At 41.7% G+C, this 13,959-nt stretch overlaps 1 protein-coding gene across 2 annotated transcripts in view; it reads right to left on the bottom strand.

Moving 5' to 3' along the window:
* The window catches only part of SSBP2 (single stranded DNA binding protein 2), a 269,811-nt gene extending 264,233 nt beyond the window's left edge, over window positions 1-5,578 (bottom strand). The window contains exon 1 of one of the 2 annotated variants that reach the window (XM_045566334.1): window positions 5,305-5,578. In XM_045566334.1, coding sequence (XP_045422290.1) covers window positions 5,305-5,366 — 62 coding nt within the window. In that variant the 5' untranslated portion in view covers window positions 5,367-5,578. The remainder of the gene's footprint in view (window positions 1-5,304) is intronic. The other variant, XM_045566335.1, reaches the window with a different exon arrangement.
* Window positions 5,579-13,959: the final 8,381 nt, after the last annotated feature.

The raw sequence follows: 13,959 nt of genomic DNA on the forward strand, positions 1-13,959 counted from the left end.
ACCTGGGTATTCCAGCTCATGCCCCAAAGAGTATGTTCTAATTTTTAAATCAAAATAATTCTATTTTCTGGTAGTGATTGAAGATATAAGATACATTTGTTCTACTACTGCAGAACAACTAAAATTTAATGATTTTTTTCATCCTGAATGGGTTTTATGTGGCAAACTGGCTTTTAAAGTGTGAGAATAAACCTTTCACTTTTTTCTTTCACAGCTCAGAAAAAAAAATTACAATATTACTTCTCATAGTCACAATAAATCCCTGGATAAAAAAACTAAAATTTAATTATAACCATCTTATACATCTTTACATATGTTCCTTTAAAAAATAGGGTTTTTGATACTTCTACTAAAATGACAGAAAGAGAGCAATCAAAAGAAAAACTCTCAGAGCTAAAATGATTATTTTGGACACAAGTTGTTCAGTAATTTGGAGGAAACATCCTGGAGATTGGGAGGGAGACAGGCAATTTAATATCTTATAGCAAATTTCATTTCCATAAAGATAATCCTTCCTTAGTTTCAGAAATCTTGAATTTCATGAACTGCTGGTCAAACAAGTTTCTGAAGAGATCTGTATTACTTCACTTGCCTTATTTCCTTCAAAAAGGAAGGAAGGTTTTTCTTTGGGGGGGGGTGCTTTAATGGTAGAAAGGGAGATAAGGTGATGCTGACACATATTAATCCCTATAAACTCTCTTTTATATGAACTGGTATTTAAATGTTCATTAGATTATCACTACTTAAAGATGAGCATATGGTATTTCTTTCTTGGTATATTCAACTAAAAGATTAAAAATTTAAAAGCCAAAGTTACTTTTCAGAACCCCAGTTTTAGATACACAGTTTGATTCCTGTAGTTTCTGGCTACTTTACCTAATAAATGTCACTGTATACTATGTTTATTTTATATCGAAATTTGCTTTCTAGCAGATTTGTCTTTGTGCGCTATTAAATAATCAAATTAGTTTAATAAAAAATTAATATCACTACTCATCTATTTGCAGGTGCCAGTTACTCTTTCCGTTGTAGTGTGGAATACTATGTGGCTTAAAGTTCAGTAATATTTCATACAGGAAATGTTCACAACTATTACGATTAATCTTAAAACTTAAGTAATCAAACAAAATTCATGGGGGGTGGAGAATCTGAAGAAAGAAGGATTCTTCATTATTTTAAGGCTTCCAACTTTCACTCCTAAAATGTCCATCCCTTTCCTATCACACACATATCTGTAGTCTGCCAAAATGGAGGGTATCAGGACCAGGGTGCACCAATGGTTAAGAATGGGTATCTGATCAAATCTTTAAAGTCTGTTATGTCTGATTATGTAATGCTGTTCCCTAAATCTGTAGCATCCTACCCTAGATCAGGAAGACAATCTGGTACACTGAAAAATGTATTTTTCAGCTTCAACCACAGGTTCTAAAGTTAGAGAATCTGTGTTAGAAATCCAGCTTTCCTACTTTCTAGCAGTATATCCCTGGGTGAGTTATTTAACCATAAAAGGTCTTAGTTTTCTCATGTCTTTAATGGAGGAGGGGAAAGTCACCTATCTTGTAGATTTGTTGGGAGAATTAGAGAAAATATACATAAAGCACTGACCTCCGTGACTGGCACATAGGATGGCAAATGAATAATAGTTACTTTTATTATATTGTTGTATTGGAGTATTTCTGAAATACAACTAAGCTAGAGAATGTGGAACTCAAAGTTACAAGTCCTTTATCTTGGAGGTTGTTGAAAAAAATTTTTTTCAGATTGAAAAAATTTCTTTGAGTCTAACATCTTCATTAACAAGAATTGATCAGTGCTTTCCATATTAGAAGGCACCGTAATGTCACAGATACCCCAGAGAAGAAATGTGAAGCATTATTCCCTACCCTCAAGAAACTTACATTTTTGGAAAAGCTAGACATTAAACAACCAAATACATAGTTACTTAATTACAATTGTGATTAGTGTTATAAAGAAAGCCTGCTGAAGGGGGAAATGACCTAACAGGATAAGAATTAAAATTTCTACACAAACATCCCACCTCCCTTCAAGGGTTTTCAATCACTCCCTCTATAATTAAACCTAATCCAAACCTTTGAATAGTCTTGATCTGTTTTTTATTTATAACAACAAAGTAATTAACCTGACTCTGGCCATTTTTATGTTTAGAACTATACACTGAAATTATAAAAACTGTGTAAAACCTACAAACTCATTTCAAATATTTCATATAGTGACTTCGTAATGAAAGAGAAAACAAAGATATAGGTAAACACTTGTCATCTACCCACTATGAACTCATGTTAGAAAACACATCTTTATAGATTATAAAAACCAATGTGCTTATTTCATGTGCATGCCATTTATAATAATGACTCATCTTTCAGAATGTTATTAAAGCACATATTATTTATTACTGAAAAACGAATTATTTCTATGATTTTTTTAAAATTTTCTGTGGAGACGAGGGTCTTGCTTCATTGTCCAGGCTGGTCTCAAACTTCTAGCTTCAAACAATCCTCCCGCCTCATCCTCCCAAAGTGCTGGGATTACAGGCCTGAGCCACCATACCCAGCCAATTTCTATGATTTTTAAGATCAGAACAGTTCTAACTTGCTTACTAAAGGAGGATTCCTCTTCACTCAGGTACCTTTGATAATCTGCCACCTTAAACATTAAAAACAAAATCTGGTGACTTCTATTTTAAAGACAACTTCAAGATTCCTATGTTCAGATGTTAGGAACTGTTGTAGAATAGTGCCATTAAATTCCTAAGCAAACATAAAGGGAAAAACTGAACAATCAGATCAACTCTCCCACCAAAATGAAACTAAGTTTATTCTATAAAATAGAACCTATCTCAATGTTTGTCTTAGATTCAAACAACATTCACCCAAAAATTGCTGCAACAACAATTAACCCAGAACAGTCATTGTCAATTCTCCGAAGGGGCCTCTTCACCTATATTTAGTTCATAAGGCAAGTCAGTCAAGAATTCCTGCTGCCAACTGTAATGAATGGAAGAAATATATTTAAATCAAATAGCACCATCTAGCAGAGCCCTCATCACTTTGCTCACAAGTGTAGATTGTTACTTGGTGTTCAGTTTCGTAGATTTGACAGCAAAAGTGGCAATTATTTGTTTCTATAACCAGGAATTACAAAATTAGAGCTAGAAACGACCACAGCCATACCAGTTCCAACTTCTTTGTTATTATCTGAGAAACTAAAAATAATTTTTTTACAAAGTCATCAGGATACAAATTAAATTCAGCCAAAGTTCACCCATTCCTGAGAGTCCACCTAAAATCCAAAAACTTTGATTCTTAAATTCAGTCACCTTCAAAATAAGATTATGCCTCAATACATTTCAATTCCTTTACCCCCAGTAATGTGAAATCCAAATATTCTGTAATCATTAAAACATCCTCCTTCAGATGTTTTTTATCAGATATATTAGTACCAAATGATTAATGCACACAAATTAGACTGCATTTCAAAACTTCAATTCTAGTAGCCACTGTTTCTTAACAGGGGTATAATACTACGTCTTTTATATATTCCTTGTCACAGCAACAAGATCCTGAATGTAGCTCCCCAAAAAATATCTCCGGAAAAAAAAAAAAACAAACCCAGAATCTCTCGGTTAATTTTTTTGTTTTGTTTTGCTACATCAAGGCCTGCCACCTCTAAATCCTAAGGGAATTGTGTGTGTTACTGCCAACACAAAGCTTAGGAAATGTTTCCATCCCTAGGGCACAAGAAACTTTCAGGGGGAGACTAACTGCCTAAAGCAAGGAGGAAAACTCGGTCGTCCGCGCGTTCGGTTTTTATTTACGCTGCTGTTTCTGTGCGCAAGGTAACCCAAAGTGCCTTTGAGAGATGCTCTCAGACTTTTCCCAGCCTGAACCCCTTTGAAAGACAGGGTGCGTTCAATGACAAAGACAAGCCTGACCCTCAGAGTTGAGGTGGTGACTGGGAATCACTGTTTGATCTGTTGCACAGGAAAAAAAGGGGGTTCTTTCACAGTGGTCACAGTCACCATTCGCTCTCATTTTTAGTAACAACCAAATCACCGCTACAAGCACACAAGAATAGTAGCAAACAACCCTGCTTCGCAGCGTGCCGTGACGGTGGCATCCCGGGTCGGGAGGGGGCTCCCACCGAAGTTAACACCTGTATCTCCGCACAACCCCAACCAGGCAGCTCCTTCCCGTCTCATCGCTTCTCCCCTGCCCACAAATCCCTTTTCGGATCACTGCCCCCTTCCCACCGCAGATAGCCCTACTCGCGGCGCCTGCCGCGACTCGCTCAACTTCCCCTCCGCGAGGCCCCCGACCACCGCCCCGCAGGGACCGCCCTACCCGCCGCGGCCCCCAGACATTTAGGAGGCAGCAAGTCTCCACAAAAGTTCTCCAGCCGCCGCTGCAGAGTTGGGTGTGCTGGGAGAGGCAGAAACATCAGCCTCCTCCACCAGATCCCGCTCCTCGCCAGCACACTTTTGCTCCCCGGGAACTCGGTCCTTCCCCGACTCCCAAACTTCAGCGGCGCCCCTGGCGCCCACCCGCCACCGCCCCAGCCCCAGCCCCAGCTCCGCAAAGCGCGGGGGACTGCGGACGCCGAGTCTCCCCGCTGCCCAGGGAAAGCCCCGACGCCCACCCGGCCCACGCCCGCACACGCCCTCCGCGCCCCGCGCGCGTCTCCGCGCCCCGCGGGGCCCCGCTCCGCCGCTCTGCGCCCGGCTTCCGCCCGCCGCGCGCCCGGCCCCGCCGTCCTCACCTCGCCCAGCGCTGCCGGCCCCGAGCCCCAGCGCCCGGGCCCCGCCGCCGCGCTCCTGGGCTGCCCGCCCCGACCCCAGCCGACCCGCCAAACACCCACATTCCCACCGCGCGCCTTTCTCCATGCAGCTGCCCCCGCCCCGCGACCCTCGGCGGCTCTCCGAGTCCCCGGAGCCCCGGACCCCAGCTCCAAAGTTACTTTGTAAGGGGTGAACCCGCGGGTTATTTCCCTCAGCCACCCAAACAAGTTTCCATCCTTACCACCAGCACCACCGCCGCCCCTCAACAGGCTCGCTCCCTCCCTCCGACAGCCCCCCACGGCCGCCCGCGCCGCGCGAGCACCTCCTGGGAAACAGCCGCTCCCCGCGCCGCACGCCCCCACCTCGGGCACCCCTCCCCCTGCCAGCCCACCCCCGGCTCTCCCCGGGCAGAGAGTGTCTGTGTGTCTGTGTCTCCGGGAGTGTGCGAGTGCGTGCGTGAATGTGCGCGCGTGTGAAGGCGGAGGTGGGTGAGAAGCGGAGACACTTACTTCTCCCGGGCCTGGCTGTCGGACGGGACGGCGCTGCTGTTACTCTTGCCTTTGCCGTACATGCTTGTGCCGAGAGCAGCTCCCACTGTCACGCACCTGTCAACCCATCACAGCCTCCCCGGGAACAGCCCCGTCCCCATGGCGACCCACGCAGCCACCCCCACTATTGGCCGCCCCACGCCAAAGCTCCGCCCCCTTCGCCCAGGCAACGCGCGAGACTGACAGGCCTCCCCCTCCCTCCGGCCTTCCGAGGCGCGCGGTGGCGGCTACAGCCTAAGCGGCAGTCTCCTCCCTCCTTCCCTCCCTCCCCGGTTCCCTCCCTCCCTCCTTCCCTCCCCGCCCTCCTCCCTCCTCCCGCTCTCCTTTTCCCCCTCCCCCTCCGAACCCCGGCGCAAGGGGGGAATTAGAAACTGCTCTAGAAGGATTTTAAACAACTGGCTGTTCTCTCTGCCGCCACCCCTCCCCCCGCGCCGCCCGCGCTCGGCTCCTCACTGGAGAGAAGGCGCCGGGAGGAGGAGAAAGTGCGGCCTGGAGTCTCCGGCAGGAGCCGGCGGAACTGGAGCCGCGGCAGCCCCAGACTTCGGGGCGCCCGCCGAGTACACAGACAGACCCACGGCCCCAGCCGCCCCGGGGTCCCCCACCAGCCCCGTCTCCCGCTCCTCTCCTGTCTGTGACCCCGCGCCGGCACCCACGATTGATCTCAGCGGTCCTCAGCCCTACTCCTGGGGCGTTGCCCCCGCCCTCCTCCCAGGGGGCCGGCTGGCGAGCAGTCCCCGCGCTGTCCCCTCGACCTTCTGGCTGAGCGACCGGGAACGACTCGCCTTCCCTCCTGGGGAGGAACTGAATCTCCGGCCTTGGGCGCCTGGGCCCGCGCCCTGCGCCCCAGGGGAGCACCCTTCCTCGGGTCGGCCTCCTCTCTAAGAGGTGAGCGTACTTCCCAAGGAAGCCCGGTGACTCCCAGGACCGCAGTGGCCCCATACCCCTCGGAGGGGCACGGAGCCCCGTGGCGCAGTGCACATCTTTCCAGATCTGCCCGAGAAAAGGGCCCCAGGCATCCCCACCCGGCCTGGTTTAACAGTTTGGGCTGGTGATGACTATTCATCCTGACCCCTAGAGTGGACAAGGCCAGAGAAGGCCTTGAAAGACGTCTCTGTCCTTGCCCATCAGAATAGACCCCAGCCATGCTCCAAGGTGTGCAAAACTGTGCCAGAGCTGAAAGGCTGCCCGAGAATATTTCTGGATCCAAATCTCTAATCCCATTTCAGTAAATGCGCAAAAGTTACTGAAACACACACAACCTGGTCCCCAGTACAACTCCATCCTTCATCTTGTAGAGATCCTTGACTGTAAAATCAGGGTGCAAATGGGGTTAGAAAGAAGAGATGAGCGTCAAATGGGGAGTGACAGGAAGAAGGGTACAGGTGCGGGTGGGACAGGGCAACATCAGGAAAGGATGAATAAATAAGGAACAGCTACGGAAGGGGAGAAGAAATAGAATTCAAATGGAGAAAAGTACCTTTCTAATCCACACATACAGCTTTTAAGCATTTAGTAGTAGGATCATAAAAATGTATATAGAGATACAGAGATAGATGGAAAGGAAAGAAATGGGTTTGTGTAAGCATTGACAGTAAGTGATAGGAATAAAACATCAACAGAAGGTTAAGGAAGGGCAGTTTGTAAAAATGAGAGGTAGAGAATCAAAAAAGAGGTTAGCAAACAAATCAAAGACTGGGAAAAATGAAGAGGCAGGACCTACTATTAATATACTGATGATAAGGAAAATTTTTAAAAATGAGAAAAGTAAGATGTAAAAAGATAAGAAAGAAGAATAGAAGAAACAGGATTAAATGAAAAAGGCATAGAATGTGATAGCAAAAGATGATAAAAATACAACAGGACAGATATGACAAAAAGAAGAAAAATAAAAGCACTTTTATTAAGAGGAGAAAAATTCAACCAATAAAAGAAGTGAGGATAAAAGAAAGTGGAAAAAAATTATATTGGCTTAAGTATATTAATTTCCAAGAGAAGTAGTTTGCCATTTCTAACTCCAAAATTCTCCTGTTTCTAATGACCTACAATGATTTGGTGATTGGAGTGAGGCTGGAGCCAGTAAGCCTCTCTTAATGAATTTTTGCTTAAAATGCTTAAATGTGTCCAAGGTTGCCACAGTTTACAGCCTTTACCTTCAAGGTTAGATTTATGTAATTTGTTGTTCTACTTTTATTGGCTTTAACCTCAAAGAATTTTTAGCATCTCAAGGCTCCATCACCCATGCAACACCCCCTATAAGGCTTTGCTCAAAGTATGCTGCCAAGGAGACAGCTCCAGCAGCTACTGAGCTACCCTTGTGCTCACGCCTGGAAAAAAGGAAGGTTTCCATTAAAAACCAAGAGTGGGCTTTGTACTGTCATCAAAAAACAAATTAGTTATTATCCTTGGACTGGTATTGGGGCTCTCTTAACTGTGGTTCTCAATAGTGGCATATTAGAATTGCCTTTATTTGTTGTTGTCGTTATTGAGTTTTGTTTGTAGACTAACTCAATCAGAAACGGTGGGAGTGGGCCCAGGTGTAAATTCTTTGTAATTTCCAAGTGATTCTTATGTGTAACTAGGGCTGCTTACCTCAGCTCTTTGGTATCCACTTAAAGACGGCCAATGGGTACTATCAGAGTTTAGAGCAATACTTTTATATTGTGGCTGTACATAACAGATGCTCCTCCTCATGTAAGGCTCTAAGACAACTTTACAATGTACTTTACTTTCTACCACCAAGCCAACAAACGTTAATAGGACGAAAACGTATGACCATATGTGTTCTCATAGTACAAGACCACAAATAACCATGGTTTAATTTGCTATTTCCTATAGAGAAAAGAAAATAAAGAAAGAAAACAGTAGAAGCTGTTTGCTGTCTACTGCTGTAATTTATTCATTTGAAATGGTTTTTACCCAGATTTGTTACATGGAAAAGTCCTATGGGTAATGGCATATTTTCTGATATTTAAAAAATAAATAAATTATAGATCTGCACAGTGGGGTGTGGAATTTAGAACAATCTGGTCTTACTCTCAGGAAAGAATAAAATGCTAAAAGGTCTTAGTTCAGAACTTGCCAAGTTAATGTCAGAGTTACCTTTACAAGAATATTATCATCTGACAAATATACAAAATAAAAGCATGACTTCTATGTGTATATGTACCTTGTATATGGTAACCTTAAAGCTTAAATAATCAAATCAGTTATATTAAAACGTCTCAGCAGCTACCTAAACCATCTCTGTTTTATTTTCCTCTTAATGTTTACACATGTAAATAAAATGCTTCTTTGCCCTTGTTCAGATTATTTTGAGTACAAAGAGTGTTCTTTGCATCAGCAACTGTATCTCCTGGGACCAATATTGTAATTAACGAGATTTGAAACACATACTCAGAGCCAAATTTGAGATCCCAGACACAAAATTGAAGATCCATTGTTTTGTTTTTATTTTTTAAAAAGGGGGACAAGATTAGTGATTTAAAGCTTCCTAGTGTAAAGAATCACAATATATTTTTAGAGATTTGGGGGTTTGGGGTTTTTTTTGTGTTTTTTTAAACACATAGTTGAGGTTGATTAACTTTGGAGGCCTGGATTTTGGGTAGGGGAATGCTGACCAGCTAAGCCACCAGAATGGAACATTTGCATTTAAGGTTGATTTTTTTTTATTTTATTTTTTCAGATATAGAACATCACAATTACTCAATCATTAGGTCGTCCCCCACCACCACCCCCATTTTGTTTGGGCACATATGCACAATTTTCTCTTTCTGGAACCTGCATCTTATTCTTGGAAGTCTTTATCATTTTAAAACAGGCAGTTCATTATACCACCCTGCACAAGCTCTAGATTGACTATACATTTCTTTGATCCTAATTTTTTCTGTAAAACATTAAGGTTAATAATGTCTACATTCTTACAGTGCATGGAACCTCAGAAAAGAGTTCCCTGTTACATAGAACAAAGAGACTACCTCTTTCTGTTTAAATGGAAGCTACTCATGAATTTAATTATTTGTATCATATGGAACACTTAGCATGTTAACTTTAAAAAGAAAATCATTTAGAATAGAAAATACTTTTTAAAATAAAAAAACTATTTAAACATTAAAATAAATTTTTTTGTTTGGGATAATTTTCCCAAAGGCCAAAACTGTTCTATTATTTCTTTCATAAAACTAACCAGTTTATAAAAATAGCAACTCAGTTGCATTCACATCACTTTTCATTTCAAATCATTTAACAGGTATTCATTCATTAATACTCAATACACTCCAGTTAATTAGATTTCCCCAACCAGCTTTTTAAACTGGGTAAACTGAGTCCTAGAAGTATTCATTAGCATGATCTGATCCATAAGGAAAACAGGACTAGTTCCAGCAGAACTCCATGTTCCTGGCTGACAGTCCTGTTCCCAGACCACGAAGCCGCACCTCTTTCTCTCAGAAGTGACTATTCCACAGAGGAATGTGAGCAAGCTCTGAGATGTTTGTCACTCAAACTACCTTATGAAACTTCACTCCCGGGTAGAACAGACCAGCATGCTCAGATTCACAAACTACTCGAATGCCATGTACCAAAGTAATGAAATGAATAGTCATTGCAACTATAATACTGTGCAATTTAGTCACTTATACCAGAATAATAAATGAAATGGGGCCTCAAATTAACATTTTTGACACACTATTATTGGTTTAGCATCAGTTAATCTGAGGCAATGACTGTTTACTTAACCTATTGCCCTGGATTTTTTAAATCCCAATTTACATATTCATAAACACTTACCAATGTGTTAGGAGACACAGTGTGCAGATCTACCAGTTCCAAAGAGTTCTAGCCCTAGAGTGCCTAGTCTTTTTTAGCACTGTCAAGAATTTGAAGCTTAGCAACTTGGAATAAAATAAAATTGTCCTGATACAAAGAATTGTACACATGCTGAAGATGAAGAAAAATTTTAAAAACAGGGCTACCATATATGGCAATTTCATACACTTTAGCACATTTTGCAAAAAAAATTCCAAGTGTTGCAGTGTTCACTGGCTGGATTTTTGTCATTAAATGTTGAGAGTTATGTAATAGGAAGTGTGCCAAAGAGTGTTCTTTATTCAAAAGTATTACTATATTTTTTTAGTGCATTCCTAAATCTTCACAATGGTTTTTCACCTAGTAAGGTTATGCCAATATGATGTCTTTGCACTCCTGGAGCTAACAAAAGCCCCAGTCTCAAGAGAGAGGCTATGCAACATTCCAGGCAGTGTCATTTCCTTCTGATGGAAATGGAAACATAGAAAAAAAAAGGTACATACTACATTTGCTTTTCATAATATTCCAACATAATTGGGTCTTCTTTACCAAGTGTGGCAGGAAAGGAAAATGACAAATTATACCATTATCACATTTTATTTACCTTGATATAGTTTAAAAATAAGGGGTTAAAAATATATTATGCCAAATAAAATTTGTTTGAAGACAAGGTCTGAATATTGCCATTGCCAATCATAAGCTATAAGGTATAAACAATCTTATCACGGTTATATACACTTGCTAAAGAGACAGAGAGCACTTTAAATATTTTATTTTGGGGTGCTCAAAAAGTCTTTGAAACCAACCGGGCTACATTTATGTTTTGCAGTACAGTGAGTATAGTAGTTGCTGAAGATTTATATGTATTCTGTGGTAGTAATTGCCACCCGCCAGCATCATCATGTACCATTAGGTGATACATGTATAGTCAGACTCCTCATCAGATAAATAATTTTATAATGTCGTTGTCATCAGCTTTTCAAACTCCCCAGGTCTTTTCCCTTGGACCTAAATTCTTGAGGCAGAGGACAGAAGGATCTCCCTGCCGCATGGTGTTGAGGTATTGACAGTAACAAAGCAAATCCTCACTAGAACAAACCAACTTCTAAGACCCATGTTGTCTGTGGTTTTGCAAGCCTATGTCAAGAAAGTTAAAGAATACACTTCTGTCTAATGGTCTGCTACTGTTACTCTGTGCTTACTTCCTAAAGTGTCCTCCCTGTAACTCTCTTGAGATTTTTAGTTCTTTGAGGAGAACTTTAAACAATGTCTACAACCCTGTGGATGCTATTAATACTTAGGGCTAAAGTTGTTGCTACTCCCTGGATTAAAGATAGTTTTTGCCAGGGATTTTGAACTCTGGAATATTTTTCTCTTGGTACTATTTTTAATAATACTGAGGTGCCCAGAAATTAGAGGCTCAGGAACACCATATCTCTTTATCCTGGCTTTTCAGCCTGGTCTGGTTTCCAGAAGGGAGGCAGACAAAGAGCACACAATGGTGGTGGGTTTAGTCAGTGCGGGCAGCAGTGTGGGCAAGGGAAGAACCCAGGTCTGGGCTCGTCTCCTATCACTCTGGAAGAGTTGTCCCTATGCCCTGACTTTCCTGCATGCTTCCTTTGTTCTTGCCTTGGCTCTTGTGTCCTTTTAGGACATGCCACTTCTGTTATATAGTTTGGGTTTTTTCTTTATTTTAAAGAAGCATTTATCATTTGTGGCTCAAGGAAACATATGCCACATCCATGTCTCAGGAATTTTCTAAAGACTTAGAGAACTTACCAAAGGATTATGAGCAGGCTGGAGAACAGGGCTAGCTCTTATCATCTTAGCTGCCAGTTCATATATGTTGCCTCAGAGGATTTTACTACATAAACCCCCGCCTTCTCATTCTTTCTTTTATCTGTTCTTCCTCTCTCTTCTGCCTTCTTTTTCTTTTTCTCTTCCCCTTAACCCCTAACCAAAAAAAAAAAAGTGGAAGAAATAGGAAAGTTTAGTGGGAACATATTACATTGAAATTTATGAAATTGCCATTTTTGTAAGTCAAAAATGGTTGACTGCTGGCAATGTTATATGGTTCAACCATGTAAGAATTTCAGTTCTTGCATCCTAGGCTACAGACCTCCTGTGTGTTAACATTAACTAACTAACATTTATCCTGTTCTTACAATGTGCCAGGCACTAAGTGTTTTACATGGAGTATCTCACTTAATGCATTTAACAATCCTTTGAAGTAGGTATGAAAATTTGCAAATTTTTCTGGTTCACACAACTAGTAAATGACAGGATTGTAATTCTCACCCAGGCACTGTATCTCAGCAGGCCCTTTCGGGAATCTGATACACAAAGGCTTCCAACCACCCTTGCCCCTTTACTCCTCATGTACTGTGATTCCAGAAGAGCAAACTTCTCTGTGAATTCAGGTTGGCTTATTCCATAAGCGCTATTTGGCGCCGTGGCTTCGGCACCAGCACGGTAAGCTACTCAATCCACTGATTAGGCAGAATCAGAAACACCAAGCCACACCCTGCTTTGCTGGAGCCTCATCCTTTACGAGGTACATCATTTCCTCCCATTTTCACTGTCGTAAAGTGAATATTTTTGCTCATTATAGGATATTATGAGGAGAAATGATTTGATATGTGTCTATTTCTCTTTTGATATTTTAAAGAGGTATTTTCCTTACTTCTACTAAATTGGCCAGTTCATGCCTTCTTTCCAATTTTCACCTTGTTCGTTGCTCCTTCAGTTGATCACATTAACCATTTCTGTGTGGCTGTGTGATCTATCGTACATAAAACCTGAAAACAAAGATCTGTGTTTTAATTCACATTCTGCTTAGGAAAAGAGAGACCTGGGCAGTACCATCCGTTTACTGGATCACTGTAAATAAGTGCCCTACCTCTGGAAATGGTCAAAAACTGGTCCCCTGCGTCTAAATCAGCCGACTGCAATCCCCTTGGGTTTTGTTTTTTTTTTTTCCTTTTCTTATTTTGCTTTGTTTTCTGTGTGGTTTTCCTTTCCTCATGGATTATGGTAGTTCACTGTTACTTTGTCTTCTTCTCTTGTTTTTCTGGCTTCACTTCCTCCTTCTATTGTTATAGCTGTCTTTTTCCTCTCATCACATTTCCTGTTGCCTTTCCAGTTTGATGGGGCCCCATCCAACTCAGTCACTGTCTGGCTCCAGAGTCTTAGGGGAGAACAATCTTACGCCAAATAGTCCCAATCCCTGGGGCATTAGAAGAAAGATCCCAGAGACTAAGTATCCCAAAGTTTTCCTTTATTGATTTTATACTAGAATGAAATTCAAGGATTCCTAATTAGGAAAAAAAAAATTCATCCTCTTGGCCTCCTAGCCCCAGACCATTCTGAACTCTGACAGCACCGACATCCATCAAATCAAACAATGAAATCAACTTTGGTTACTTAGCATAATAGAAGTAAACTTGTAATATTCTATTAGTGAAGGATCAATGTCTCCTGTCTTGAAAATAAACATCAGAGCTTGGCCTCAACATTTATGTAGCAGCAGGAGACCATTATTTTGTGGCAACATTCGATTACATTGACATCAAGACAGATTTATTAAATTAATAAATAGTACATGATTTTCAGCCTTTCATTTCCAACCCTCACCACTACCACCTTCCCCAAGGTGATCTTCTGAAACCCTTCATCCATTTTTTTGACTTCTTATTATCTATGACCTTTATTTCTTTTTTTTTCTTTGCTATTTGTCAGTTTATATCCAAATTAATTATTTTAAATACTCACTTTTTAGATAGAAAATTTAAATTGCTCATTAAGAACAAAGTT

The sequence above is a fragment of the Lemur catta genome, chromosome 12, assembly GCF_020740605.2.
Source record: "Lemur catta isolate mLemCat1 chromosome 12, mLemCat1.pri, whole genome shotgun sequence".
Taxonomy (NCBI): Eukaryota; Metazoa; Chordata; class Mammalia; order Primates; family Lemuridae; genus Lemur; species Lemur catta.